The sequence below is a fragment of the Brachyistius frenatus genome, unplaced genomic scaffold, assembly GCF_029030835.1.
Source record: "Brachyistius frenatus isolate BFR_SWC_R1_liver_20210118 unplaced genomic scaffold, ASM2903083v1 Contig_2, whole genome shotgun sequence".
Taxonomy (NCBI): domain Eukaryota; kingdom Metazoa; phylum Chordata; class Actinopteri; family Embiotocidae; genus Brachyistius; species Brachyistius frenatus.
In genome coordinates, this window is record NW_027210601.1 from 3,432,841 (window position 1) to 3,445,962 (window position 13,122).

Genomic DNA, 13,122 nt, shown 5'->3' on the forward strand with positions numbered 1-13,122 from the left:
TATTCCTATTTAACTTCAAATTAACTGCATTTTTAAAAAATACATTTTTTTTTTAAATCCTGAATTTTAACCATTTTTCACTCCTTTTTTTTTTCTTCTTCTTCTTCTTCCCCACATGGACATGTTAACAGTGAAATTGATTTTGACCTCAAGGGGCTGTTTACTAAATGTCCACCGGAACATAATGCAGACTAAATTGTTTTTTTTTAATAATATTATAATTGTCTCCATTTCCTTTTTAGCAATAGTATGATTTCAGATTTCAGGCTAAAATGTGATTTTCATAATGGAGAATGTTTATAACCGGTCAGGACATCAGTAAAGCATTGGACAGCTTTCATTTCTAGGATATGAATAATGTGCGTGTTTAAAAATACATTATAAAAAAATTAACTCGTCATAATGATGACCTTTTTTAAGAAAATGATAATTATGTTATCATATCGGGGTAATATTGTTGTATTACGGTAAACAGACATGACTTCGTGACGGTAAATTGATGGGATTTTGTGAACTTTCCACGCTGTTCTAGATGTTGTATTATTTGCCCGGGATTATTATTAATTTATCCACATTCTCGATGATTATTTATCAAAAATGTCAACGTGCAAACATTTCATGAAAGCTTCAGTACTCATCCCCACAATATCGTTGCAGGTATTTGATCCCCCAAAAAAATTTGATATTTGATTTTGTCTGTAGTGCCCAAACGTACTTATTAATATATCATGTACAAGAAAAGTCTCCTCTACTATGTCGATAACTAATAAAATATGAGGCCGTCAATCAGGAGGTTAGAATAAAATGTCTATCCATAATTACAAGTGCCATTTGATATATGTCAAATTATGCCCACCAGACTGGATCACAAAATGTATTGATAATCATCTTATTATTATAATATCTAAATGTTGAATTTACTATAATGTAAAGGTGAAAGAAAGCAGCAAATTTAAACATCAAATGTTTGGCTTGAACAATTAATTGACTATCAAAATAGTTGCCAGTTAATGTTATTTTTTAATTGTTGGATTAATGGACAATTCATTGCAGCTCTACTTAAAGGAAAACATAATTATCACTGTAGCATTGCACGACTTTACTGTTTTTGTCTTCCTGTTCTGAGTTCTTGAAATTTAAAATCCAGAATTGCGCAATATTGGTCTCCTACTCGATCAGACTTATTATTATTTGGTATATCCAGTTACATCGTGAAAATGAAATGTGTGAAATGTAAGCATGACCTGTCGATTGATTAGATAATAACTGTACGTTTCTGTTCGACATACAGGCGCAAACCAAGAGAACCAGTCCGAGCTGAGGGCGGCAGTATGGAAGAAGAAACGAAGATGGCCAAGACGGAACAAGGAGATACTGTGAGCAATGAAGGGGAGACCCGAGTAGAAATGTCCAACAGCAGTCCGGTCAAAGTGGGCAGGGGGAGGCCGCAAGGCTCCAAGAAACTCAAGGTTTGTGTTACAGATGTTAACAAAACAGAGCTGCTCGCTGCTAATTCCAACGGTGGGTCCACGCAGCCCCCGAGAGGGAGAGGGCGTCCACGGCTCGCCGTCACAAAACCCACAGAGCAGCGAGGAGCAGAAGGCGACGGCGCCGACAATTCTGTACAAACTCATAGAGGTCCGGGCAGGCCGAAGGGATCCAAGAAACGGGCCGGCAGCGAGGACAGTCCTGTGACAGAACATTGTCCTGGGAAGAGAGGCAGGCCAAAAAAGTCTTCCGGCAAAATCACAGTCGAGCAGGTCGCGGCTGAAGACTTACCGAACGGCGGCTCCGGTCCAAAAAGGGGACGTCCCAAAGGATCGATAAAGCGCAAGTTGGAAAGTTTAACAAGCGGGGAAGAGGATGAAGGCAGTTTAGAGACGCCGAGGAAAAGAGATAAGAATCCAGCGCCGGAGAACGAGGCGAGCAGTGAGGGGAGTGCAGAAGCGAACGGAAGTCTAAACTTACAGAAAAGAAGACGAGGTCGGCCCAGGAAGGTGCGGGCGAATAACGCCGGGGAGACATCGAATGGCATCTCGCAGACACCTCGGAGAGGAAGGGGGAGGCCAAGAAAAAATCTGGAACACAACAGTGGAGAACAGCAAGAAGCCACAGACGGCTCCCAGCCGGGAAAGAGGGGAAGAGGTCGGCCTAAAGGCTCTTTGAACAAGAAATCTACTGGATATAAGGTGCGGGGCAAAGTAGGCCGGCCTCGGAGGGTACAAGTCTCGCTCGCAAGAGGGAAGAAGCGCGGTCGACCCCGACAGCAACCGGCCAAAAGGGGAAGGCCAAGAAAGTACCCTCTGCCGTCCCCTGAGGATCTGAAGAAGCCAAAAGTGTGGAAACCGCTGGGAAGGCCGAGGAAATACCCTCGCGTCGACCCGCCGGAGGGAACTCCGGCGGCCCCGCGCCGGAGCCGCGGTCGGCCTCGCAAGGCCGAGTCTAAGAAAGGCGCTCACCTGCGCAAGAGTTGCACTCCATCCACGCCGCAAATCTCCAACGACGGACCTCCAAGAAAAAGGGGCCGTCCCCCAAGTACTGCAAAAAATGCAGACAGCGCCCCGCGGAAAAGGGGTCGGCCGAAGGGCTCCGTCAACAAAAATAAAGCCAGAAGCGAGCCGCAGGTCGACAGCACGCTCCCCAACCACTCCGCGGAAGAGAGCGAGTCGCCCGCCGCCGTGATGGCGGTGGCGGCGGAAAACGAAGCCGAGGTGGAGGACAGCACGGAGACGGCGATGCCCATCGAGCACGCAGGCGATACTGAAGAAACTCTCATTGATCAGGATCTAAGCTTTGAAGTTAGTAACCAGGCTTGATGAACGATCTTGATCTTGACCAAAAAAAGTTGCTGTAGTAATTGCTGTTTGAAACATAGAATACATTCTTGTCAATGGAGGAAAAAAAAAACAACAAAAAAAAAAACATGTTTTTAACACTTTGTCTGTTGGCTAGTTCTAGATATTCAGCAGCTCTCCTGTTTTATGGACTAACTTGTTCACCCTTTTTTTTTTAATCGTGCTTAACTTTTTTTTAAAAATATTTTATTTCTGTCAACTAAGCAAAAGTACCAATAAACTATTCTAGAGCTGGCATGTGGAAGTAATTATTATAGACTCATTGTTACAGTTTTCATTCAGCTTTCAGATGTAGTGTTTGTCAGTTTAGTCTTTACAGTGAAATGGTTACGGTGGTCCGGGCTATGAAGCAGGATCTATCGGTCGGCGAGGTAACTTCAGGTTTAGCTCCGGTTCACTTCTCACTCGGATACATCGCCGTGGCAACTTCTGCTGCAGACCATCTGCAGCATACATCCCGCTTCGTACTACAGGCCTCTCGGAGGAAAACAATGTCCCAAGAAAATGTTGGAAAGATAGCGGAGAGGGGGGGGGCGACGCACAAAAAACAGCAAAACTAAGAAGGAAAAAAAAAAAAAAGCGTCTACGCCAGTGCAGTCTGACATTGTGCATTTCTGTCATCCGTCTTAACGGTCCTCACCGGGAAAAAGTGAAATGTGTCGCGGGGGGTTTACTTTCCATATCATATGACAAATGTTGAAGATACATAAATGTTGTGTTCACACCTTTTGTTTCCTTTTTATTTTTATTTTTTATTTTTTTTTAAATGGCCGAAAATATAAGTTGTAGCAAGTTTCTGCCGAAGCGAGAAATTTTTTAAACAGAAATTCTCGATAAACAATGATGTTGGAATAACGTGAACTATTTTTTATGCTCCACGACTGAATATTTAGCCTTTTGTGTTATTGCACAAAAATAACACTTTTTTTTTTCTTTTTTTTTTTTTTCTAACGACAAAAACTGTATTGAGATTAAAAAAAAAAAAAAAAAAAAAAAAAGCTCTGACGTTCTTCTTTCTCGAACAGAAGCTGTAAGTCGGTGTTTCACTTCGACGCTCTTATTAAGTATCTGTGAGGAGAGTTTAGGGGCTTTGGAGATAAATAATGTCTAAATGATGTCATGATTTTTTTTAATGATTTTTTTTAATTTTTTTTTTTATCAACGCCATTTCACAAGTGATCATGGCTTCGTGTTTGTTTTGCCTTAATTGCCAAAGCTTTGAATGTACCATCGTTGTCCTGCACTGATCGGCCCCTTTGTTAAAACTGTTGAATGCATTCCTGAAGAGGACGAAAAGCTCTCGTGTCAAACACCTACCTGCTGCTCACAGGAAGACTTCCTTCTCCACATGTACCATTCAGCATTAATGAGTTGACGTCATTATTTCACTACTTTTCTCTAAATGTTAGTGTAGCTGTGAAGCCTTTTCTTTGTTTTTTTTTATGTTTTTTTTTTTTAATGTTTTGGGAATGTCACGAAATCATGATTAAGCAAATGTATTGATTTCACAAACATCAATTTACTTGAGAAGTACCTCGTATGAAGTAGAGCGACGTGACTTGTACGCCCTTATTACCGATATCGACAACTCTCGGTTGAAGTTTATAATCGCCAAATTGTGCCACTGTGAGTCACCCGAGCAGGAGGCTCGACGTTTGGAAAAAAAAAAGAAAAAAAAATTACAATGAATTTGGCTTCGCGAAGTCAAATCATTTTAAGTGTACGTTTGCATTTTTGTGTGTTTTGAACAAGAAGCAAATAATTTGTGAGATTATGGTCGAGTCAAAATAAAATGTTGATCTTGCCGTTTTATTTTCCGCTGCGTGGTGTGATGTTTTGATCCGTTTTGTATTTTCTTCAATTGTTGTTTACCTCCAGAATGTTTACACAACTTCATGATAGAGACAAAATATATAAACCTTTAATTTCCTCTATTTTAGTGTCGGCGGGTAGCAGCTTCGGCCTCACCCGTCCCGTTCCTGATTTACTGATGCACGCGAGTCGCGCTCGGATGAGTCACTCCAAAATATAAAACAAACCCCAAGACAAGTCTGGATCTGTGAAGTAAAGCAAAATCTGGTCACGTCTGCAGATTCTGCTGAAAACATTTTCCTCGTCGTATGAAAAAGAAAAATCTTTGCTTTAGTTCGAGTTGGTTTCCTTCAGTATTGGAAGAACTTTCTTCACACGCGAGTGAGTCGAGTTGAGCTTGTATCGACCATCGTTATTCAATCTTTATCCAACCATTTCAACCGGCCGGAGCCCCGCTGTAAGAGATCGGACCGGAGCGTCCGGGAACTTTGGCTTTCAGAAACGTACCCGCACCCTTTAAAAGGGAAAACGTACGACTCTGGATCGACGCTGGACTTGATCCCTCCTTTGTCACGTCACCGCGGTCTTCCCTTCTAGAGCGGTGCCACAGTCTTAATCAGGATCCTTTTTTAGGACGTAACGGGGAAACAAATCGTAGATGATATATATATATTTTTTTTACATCATTATTGGTGCAACTAACTACACAGCGAGTCATCGGCACAGCGTTATCATTTAAACCGGTTAGTTTAAAGCAGCGGTTTGGAGGAAAGTCTCAACTTCCTCAGACTCTCCGTCGCGTGTCAATACAGCGCAATGCCAAGGTCAACTTTACGCAGCGCCGACTTAAAGTGACGCATGCTGGACTTACAACATCGCATGATGGTTAGAAATGTTGTCCAACTTCATATTTAAGTTTCACTCATGCGTGTTATTTTTTTATTCTTCATTTTAGAGAGCGACATATTTGGATGAATGAACAGTGCCGGTTCATCGACCTGAAATAATGAGGTTAACACTTGTACTCTTAAAATACAAACCACAGCACGGGTTTTCCACGCAGTTATATGAACAAGTTGCTGCTGAGACACGGCTGGATGGATTTTTATGTGTTGGCATGTTGTTTATTGATGATGAAATGTTTCACGGTACAAACCTGAACGTGAAGAGGCAGGTAAGATGATCTATGTCGTTGTAACTTTCTGTTGTAAAGACCTCACTGTGTTCGGAGCTCTAATGTGACTTATGTTGTTATTTGGAGCTACATATTAATAATGGAAAATAAGCTCAAGTAAAAATGAAACGCAAAAACAGCGATATCAGCCACTGTTGTCGGTTAAGGCACGCAACCTGAAGTATAAGGGGTGTAGAATCATAAAGCAGGATAGGATAGGCCAATCAGACAGCAGGTTAGAATAGACCAATGGGAAAGCAGGATAGAATAGACCAGTCAGAAAGCAGCATAGAATACACCAATGGGAAGGCAGGCTAGAACAGACCAATCAGATAGCAGGTAAAATAGACCAATCAGAAAGCAAGCTAGAAAAGACCAATTAGAATGCTAGTTTAAATAGACCAATCAGACAGCAGGATAGAATAGACCAATTTGAATGCTTGTTTAAATAGACCAATCAGATAGCAGGATAGAATAGACCAATCAGATAGCAGGTAAAATAGACCAATCAGATAGCAGGATGGAATAGACCAATCAGATAGCAGGATGGAATAGACCAATCAGAAAGCAGAATGGATTAGACATCTCAGATAGCAGGATAGAATAGACCAATCAGACAGCAGGATAGAATAGGCCAATCAGACAGCAGGATAGAATAGGCCAATCAGACAGCAGGATAGAATAGGCCAATCAGACAGCAGGATAGAATAGGCCAATCAGACAGCAGGAAAACCTCCTCTGGTTTGTATTTTCAGAGTACAACTTATCAATATTTAAGACTGATGAGCTGCCACTGACAAATTTACAGACCGTTTACATCAGTGTTGGACTCATAAAATTAAATCTATGTTTAATAGAAACAGCTTTTCATAGCTTTCTTGCAGGATGTAAAATTACAGCGTGTCTATGTCCAGATGTGAAACTACAGTTTTTCTGTGTCCAGATGTGAAACTACAGTTTTTCTGTGTCCAGATGTAAAACTACAGTTTTTCTGTGTCCAGATGTGAAACTACAGTTTTTCTGTGTCCAGATGTAAACAAACGTAACGTCATGCGCGTCGGTGAAACTCTAAATCTATCAAGGATGAGGAGGTTCACAAACGCACCCAAAGGTGTCCGACTTGACGGCAGCTTTTTTGTTGTTGTTGTTGTTGTTGTTTTCCCCCTCCTCCTCCTCCTCCTCCCCCTGCAGCCACCGGCAGCTCTCGCCGGCCATGAAAAGTCAAACGAAGTCAGCCGCAGTTGACGTCGATCTTCGGATCTATGCGGCGTCGGAAGTTTTTGGCTCTCGAGGCGGAAAGGGACTATATAACGAGGCAGTGACGTCACAGGCGTGGGAACGGGAGCGGAGTGATACATCTGAAAGTGTTTCCTCCTCTCGTTTAAAGGCGGACTCAAAACACCTGGTCTCACCTGCCAGGTAAACTTCTTACTTCACCTGGCGGAAACGAATAAAGTAGCAGCTTTTACGCAAAGTTACGGGTTGTTGTTGTTGGTTGTTGTTGTTGTTGTTTTTTTTTTTTCCGGCGATGTGACCGAAGTGCAAAACAGGTACGTCAAACGTTTACCGTTTAATATTGTTTTCCGCTGACGTATTACGAGACTCGGTCGTGAAGTTGTCTAACAAGTTTGAGTTACTCAGAAACTACATTCCTGAAGACCGCTGCAGACCTCAATCGCTGCTCGACATTTGGAGGATTATTCGCAGGACTGGAAGAGCTGTCGCACCTTTCAAACTTTGGACCACGAAGCGGGTAAACAAGGGTCCCGTTTGTTTTTGAAGAACAACAAACATGACGTTTCGACCCTATTTGCGACAAAGCAGGACGAGTTGGCAGCAGATCTGAAGTGTTTTGTAAACTGGTTTAAATTCAGGATTTATTGTAAACGTAGGCTGTGTTTGTCTCTGGAATCTGTCATGTGCATATATATATATATATATATATATATTATTTTTTTTAAACAATATTCTGATGTTGCTGTTGAAAGTATTCTTCAGTCAATGAAGACGATCCTCGGCTGAGCCCCAAAGTTTATTCTTTTCTGTTTTAATAAACACGATTTGGACTTTGTTCACTTTGGTAAACTAAGATTCCATGTTGTCATCTCGTTCCAATAACTTGGACATAATGTTGATTTTTTTTTTTTTTGTTTTTTTTTTCTTTCCCCACAGAGATTACAGATATATCTGTTGGTGATATTTATTTTGGTAGTTTGGAGTCCAAGTCTTAGTCTTCACCATTTTGTAGTGATTTACAGCCGTCCTGAAAGGGACTTTCTTGATCTTCCGTCACGGAAAACAAAAAAAGCTTCAGAAACTCAAACGCACTGTGTCGCAGGACAAACATCATAGGGCAACACACCCATGATAAACGGTGAACTTTGATTTGTGTGCGTGTGTGTGTGTGTGTGAACATGGGTGTTTCTTTTAAACATGGTTGTATTATTTTTCCCATTCAAAGGGAACTCAACAGACATTCCCAAAAATGACTCCCAGCAGCTGCGAAGTGAAGCTCCGCTAACAGGCCGACTCCTCCACAAACTTTTGTCCGACGACTTTATTTAAAAACTTTAAAAAGATGTCCGGCCAAGGCGGCGTCGTCACAGATTTACATGACGAGCTGGCCTTTTCGCCCGCTGGTCCAACCGCGGCGCCACACAAAGGGGCAAGTCAGAACCCGCCAGACGACAACGGCGTAGAGGAAAGCGAGGGGTTCACAGATGAAGAGGAGGACGAGGAGTTCGAAGAAGAGGAGGAGGAGGAGGAGGAAGAAGTGACCAGCTCCGCTCATCTGGAGCCGTGCACTTTGCCGTGGCCGGGAGACAAAGACAAGAGGCCGCTGACGGACACCGAGGATGGCGTGTGGTCGGAAAGAGGAGCGCCGGAGCCGGAGGAGAGGGACCTGTCGGAGGACCGGGACCTGAAGAGCAAATGGAGGGAGAGCACGCCCGAGGGCGAGAGGTGGGGGGACGGCTCGCTTGCGGACGACGAGGAGGACGAGGAGCCGAAGTGGATCTCGGAGAAAGCTGCTCTGAGTTTCACTCCGCATGTCACCATAGTGTGTCCGTCCAGCCAAGAGCTTCCTGAGGAGAGCGGGCCCTTCGTGGAGAAAGAGGAGACCGACCGGCTGGTGACGGAGCCCGACCCGGCTGTGCCGTTTCACCCGGAGTGGACGGACGAGGACGACGGGTACTGTGAGTATCCAACACCGGCTGGACGCCGGTGCACCTGCTGCCCATATTTAGAAAGATGACAAACAACGTGTGATGTGGAGAATCGGTGCACGTGGTGGTGACCCAACACCACAATGTTGCTGGAGGGGAGGACAAACAATAGCTTTTTTTTTTTTTTTTATAGAAGTAGCCAAATTGAGATTTGATTTCTTAATCCCTCTAAAACTCTTTAAAGTATTCTCTTCTTGTGTTTTTTAATTTTTTTTTTTTTTTTTTTTTAAATCAGTTTTTATTTTATTTTTTGGGAAGAAGAGAGACATAATCCCTCCTGATTTTAAATCAGAACTCACTGTTACGTGGATTTCGCGTTATTTTGTGTTAACGGCCCGAAAACGAACGTCGGCCGAGTGGATTTATGGCTCGAGCGATATCGGTGACGGACAGAAAACTTTGATCCGATTTGTCGATTCCCGTTTGTTTGAATCCGGGTCGGTTGAAGTGTTTTTTTCTGAAACGCGTTTTCACGCCGTAAGAAAGTCCTCGCCCACTTTGCCCCGCAAGCACACGCTTGTCCTCTTTTCTCCTCAATTATATTTTAATACGTAGAATTATGTCTCGGGACGAATCGTGCCGTCGCCTCGGGGGCGGCGTCGTCATCTCTTTCTCGGGTCACGCTCCCGTCCCGACGAAGAGTTACAGACGTCGACTTTCCGCACTTTTGTTAAACTTTTGTTCAAAAGTGATTCATGTATTTTTTTTATTATTATTATTATTATTATGTTTGTTTTTTCCTTCCTCCTCAGACTTGTGTGAGCAACTGTGCGGCGAGAGACTGAGGCTGATTCTGGCGACGGTGGCTGCGGGGATCCTCTTCCCTCTCCTGGTGTGGGGAGGCTACGCCCTCCTCCCGTTCGATTCGCCGCTGCTGGAGAGCGCCCCCCTCAGGGTGGTGTACACGCTGCGCTGCTCGTTCTTCGCCGTCGTGCCCATCCTGCTCGGTAAGGCCTCGCGCGTTCGTCGGGCACCTCGGGGACCCCGAGGTCGAGGTGCCGGGTGACGATTGACCCCCGTCTGTCCGCAGGTGTGGTGGTGCAGGGCGCGGCCCGGCTGCGCTACAGCGTGCTGAAGCCGCTGTATCAGAATAAACTGGTGAACCGGGAGGTGGCGGTGCACTGGCACTACGTCAACGAGTCGCTGGCGCTCTTCCTCTTCTACTTCCTGCAGCTCGCCGTCATGGCATCCTACGTCAGCCAGGACCTGGTCAAGCTGGTGCCGCTGCTCACCATCGTGTTTGTCTTCGGCAGGTACGCGCGTCCTCGTCGCCGCCGGCAACATGTCGTTCACAAATAATTCTGTCATTTTAAATAAGGAAATAGGCCTCATGGGGGGGTGAGAGGGGGGGAAATGTAGGTGAATGTTTAACAGGTTTTAACAGGTCTTTTACTTCCTGTAGCTGCGTTTGCCAGACGCGCTCCACGCCTCGCGGGAGGAAGTCTGCAGTCGCACCTCTTTTGAGCCGTCGCATGAAAAACTCGTTAGTCAATGGGGACGCAGCTCTCGGAGAGGGAGGAGGAGGAGGAGGGGGGGGGGGGGACAAAAAAAACAAACAAAAACAGGCGAGTTGTGTCAGAAGTGCAAACAATGAGCCAGGCAATGCAAATGAGAGCCGGCAACGTCAGAGCAAAGCAGAGAGAGAGAGAGAGAGCTGTAAACAAAAATAAAAGGCCGGTAGCTCACACGGTTACACAAATTATTTATTTACAAGTTTTACGTTTTAGTTTTGATGTGCTCTTTTTTTAAAAAATTTTCTTCTTAGCTTTAATGATAATCTCTCAAATGCTTTTATTTTTGTTTCTCATCGGACGTTAAGACAATATCTTGTATTTATTAATCATGCAGAGTTTGTCTCCGTGACTCGGATAATACGTCTCGAGGAAAATATCCATCTTCCACAACGGCCTCGTCCGTTTCCCTCCGTGCCGTTTCACCGTCCCCGGCAGCTCGCCAAATTGTTCGCCTCCGCGGCTTAAAAATCAGACCCGAGAGACACTACAAGTATTTTTCATAATTAATATCAATTAAAGATCTGGCATTTATTCATCCAAATCGAGTCGATTTTTTTTTTTTTTTTTTTTATTTATTTATTTATTTTTACAAAATGTGCATCAAACAGAAATATGAGCGTCGTTTGCACCCCGCTGCTGTCCCAACGTGTCCTCTTCTGCTCCGCAGGCTCATCTACTGGCTCTGCCTGTCTCTGGGCAGCAGCATCAGGGGCCTCGGCTTCGGCTTGTCCTTCCTGCCCATACTGGTCATGCTGGGCGCCAACCTCTACTACGTGTGCTCCTCGGTCGGACAGGGGGCGGTTTTCGACGTGGCCCGGCCCGCGGCGGCGGCGCCTCCTCCCGAGCAGCGCTGGTGGGGCTGAAAGGAGCCGACGGCGACGAGCTGAAGAGGCGAAACGCCTGGAGCGCCTCGAAACGCGACGACGCCACATTTAACTCGGACAGACGACTCGGCTCATTGTTTACGGTCTCCTGTTTTGTTTTTTTTTTTGGAAGTTGTAATCCCCGAGCTTCCCGAACCGGTTGACTTTTGGCGACACCGGCGGTTACCGTGGTAATAACGCAGCCAACCACTCAACGGGACGCAGCAGCGGATCGGCCGGTCTATCTGTTCACCGTGCAGCTAAGGAAATGACATTTTTAATAATGAAGTCGGCGTAGAAAATAATTAAATACTGATGAAAAAAATTATAAAAAAATTAGGTTTTGTCGAAGCATTTTCGATGAACCGCCGCTCCGCAGGTTAAAAGCTTTTTAATGTGAAGCAGCTGCGGCAGGATGCAAGTTCCACATAAGGAGTGACTTAAACTAACTCTGACGGTGTAAATGGAAGTGAATGGTAAACGGAGGCTCCTTTAATTGACATGAAATTGCTCTGAATTCTATTCTGCCGATGAGTCCACCGCTACCGACAGAAACTCCTCCAACACTGTAATTCTGAATGTAAATACGCTAAATGGTGACCATAAGTGGAGTTAAAAAATTGGGTCCGCCTTAATAAAAATCTTTAGGATTACAACTTTTATTATTTGATACTTTTTTTTTTTTTTTTTTTGGACAAAGAAATCAATCATACGGACCAGGTTGTGGGTGAAATGAATGCTCACATTTTATTTAAACAAAATAAGAGTTTAAAATGTCTAAAAGTTTACACATCCAAGAAATCTGTTCATGTATTCTGAAGATCGTCTCTTTTCACAGCGTGTATGGAAATTTTGTACTATTTATCTGCCATTAGACACTTTTAAACTTTTTTTTTTTTTTTTTTTTGATCTGATGAAGTGGACAGTTTCGGTGCGAGTAGATCCATCCAGTGTTTGGATACGATACGGCAAATAAAAAGAGAAGTAGGAACATCAAAACACACCACTAATATTAAAGGGTAAAATTAGTTTTTTTTTTTTTTTTTTTCTATGAGGTTGAATTATAAGCATCGAGTTTTATGAATTCTATCATTTTTGTTTTCTCGTCACACACGGTGGTAGAGGTAAATCTTTAAACTTTATATTTATAACCGAGACTGTTAAATACATCTTTTTTTTTTTTTTTTTTTTGATCAAAGGCTTTTCTTTGTTTATAGCAGCGAAAACTGCGGTGCTATTTTTGGAGTCTCTTTTCTTTCTGTTGAAGGATTTTTTAAAATTTTTTTCAGTCTATGAATGATGAGTATTTAAAGGGAATATAATAAACATTTGGTACCTTGAATGACTTCAATAAAGCTTCATTATAAAACATGATTCTAAACCGTGTGCAGCAGCTGATGATTCAGATTTAAATGACCGAGACGATTTATATTACCTTTAATTAATTATCTGTCTGGGGAAGAAGGATTAGAAATAAATTTAAAAAAAAGCACAATTAAAATGGAAAGTTATAAAAATGGGTCATCTAAGGTCAGGATTCAGGAGTTAGATGGCTATTTCTGACAAAGATCAACAAAAATAAACAACTTATAAACTAACCAACAGTCTCAGCTTTATGACCTCCAGGGGGACCTGTGCCCCAGTTTGAGAGCCACTATATTTTCCACTAAAAGCTTCCTT

The 13,122-nt window shown here is 43.4% G+C and overlaps 2 protein-coding genes across 10 annotated transcripts in view; both read left to right on the forward strand.

Moving 5' to 3' along the window:
• Window positions 1-3,090, forward strand: part of LOC138618305 (chromosomal protein D1) — a 34,643-nt gene extending 31,553 nt beyond the window's left edge. For all 7 annotated transcript variants that reach the window (XM_069693967.1, XM_069693984.1, XM_069693977.1 and 4 more), the window contains one exon: window positions 1,292-3,090. In XM_069693967.1, the coding sequence (XP_069550068.1) occupies window positions 1,292-2,816 (1,525 nt within the window). In that variant the 3' untranslated portion in view covers window positions 2,817-3,090. The remainder of the gene's footprint in view (window positions 1-1,291) is intronic.
• A 4,137-nt stretch (window positions 3,091-7,227) lies between these two features.
• tmem79a (transmembrane protein 79a) lies at window positions 7,228-12,816 on the forward strand. 3 transcript variants are annotated; one of them, XM_069693888.1, is made up of 5 exons: window positions 7,228-7,260; window positions 8,303-9,035; window positions 9,818-10,012; window positions 10,096-10,318; window positions 11,247-12,816. In XM_069693888.1, the coding sequence occupies exons 2-5, from the start codon at window positions 8,420-8,422 to the stop codon at window positions 11,440-11,442; spliced, it is 1,230 nt and encodes a 409-aa protein (XP_069549989.1). In that variant the 5' UTR covers window positions 7,228-7,260; window positions 8,303-8,419; the 3' UTR covers window positions 11,443-12,816. The 3 variants fall into 3 exon arrangements, with proteins under 3 accessions (XP_069549989.1, XP_069549972.1, XP_069549979.1); XM_069693871.1 differs by lacking the exon at window positions 7,228-7,260 and adding an exon at window positions 7,353-7,391; XM_069693878.1 differs by lacking the exon at window positions 7,228-7,260 and having other exon boundaries at window positions 8,249-9,035.
• The last annotated feature ends 306 nt before the right edge of the window (window positions 12,817-13,122 follow it).

What these genes read in the sequence shown, in the direction of transcription:
- tmem79a (XM_069693888.1), top strand. Translation starts at nt 8,420, where the DNA reads ATGTCCGGCCAAGGCGGCGTCGTCACAGATTTACATGACGAGCTGGCC. An exon ending in GGACGAGGACGACGGGTACT is followed by an intron (nt 9,036 to 9,817) that starts GTGAGTATCCAA and finishes CTTCCTCCTCAG; the next exon opens with ACTTGTGTGAGCAACTGTGC. An exon ending in CGTCGTGCCCATCCTGCTCG is followed by an intron (nt 10,013 to 10,095) that starts GTAAGGCCTCGC and finishes GTCTGTCCGCAG; the next exon opens with GTGTGGTGGTGCAGGGCGCG.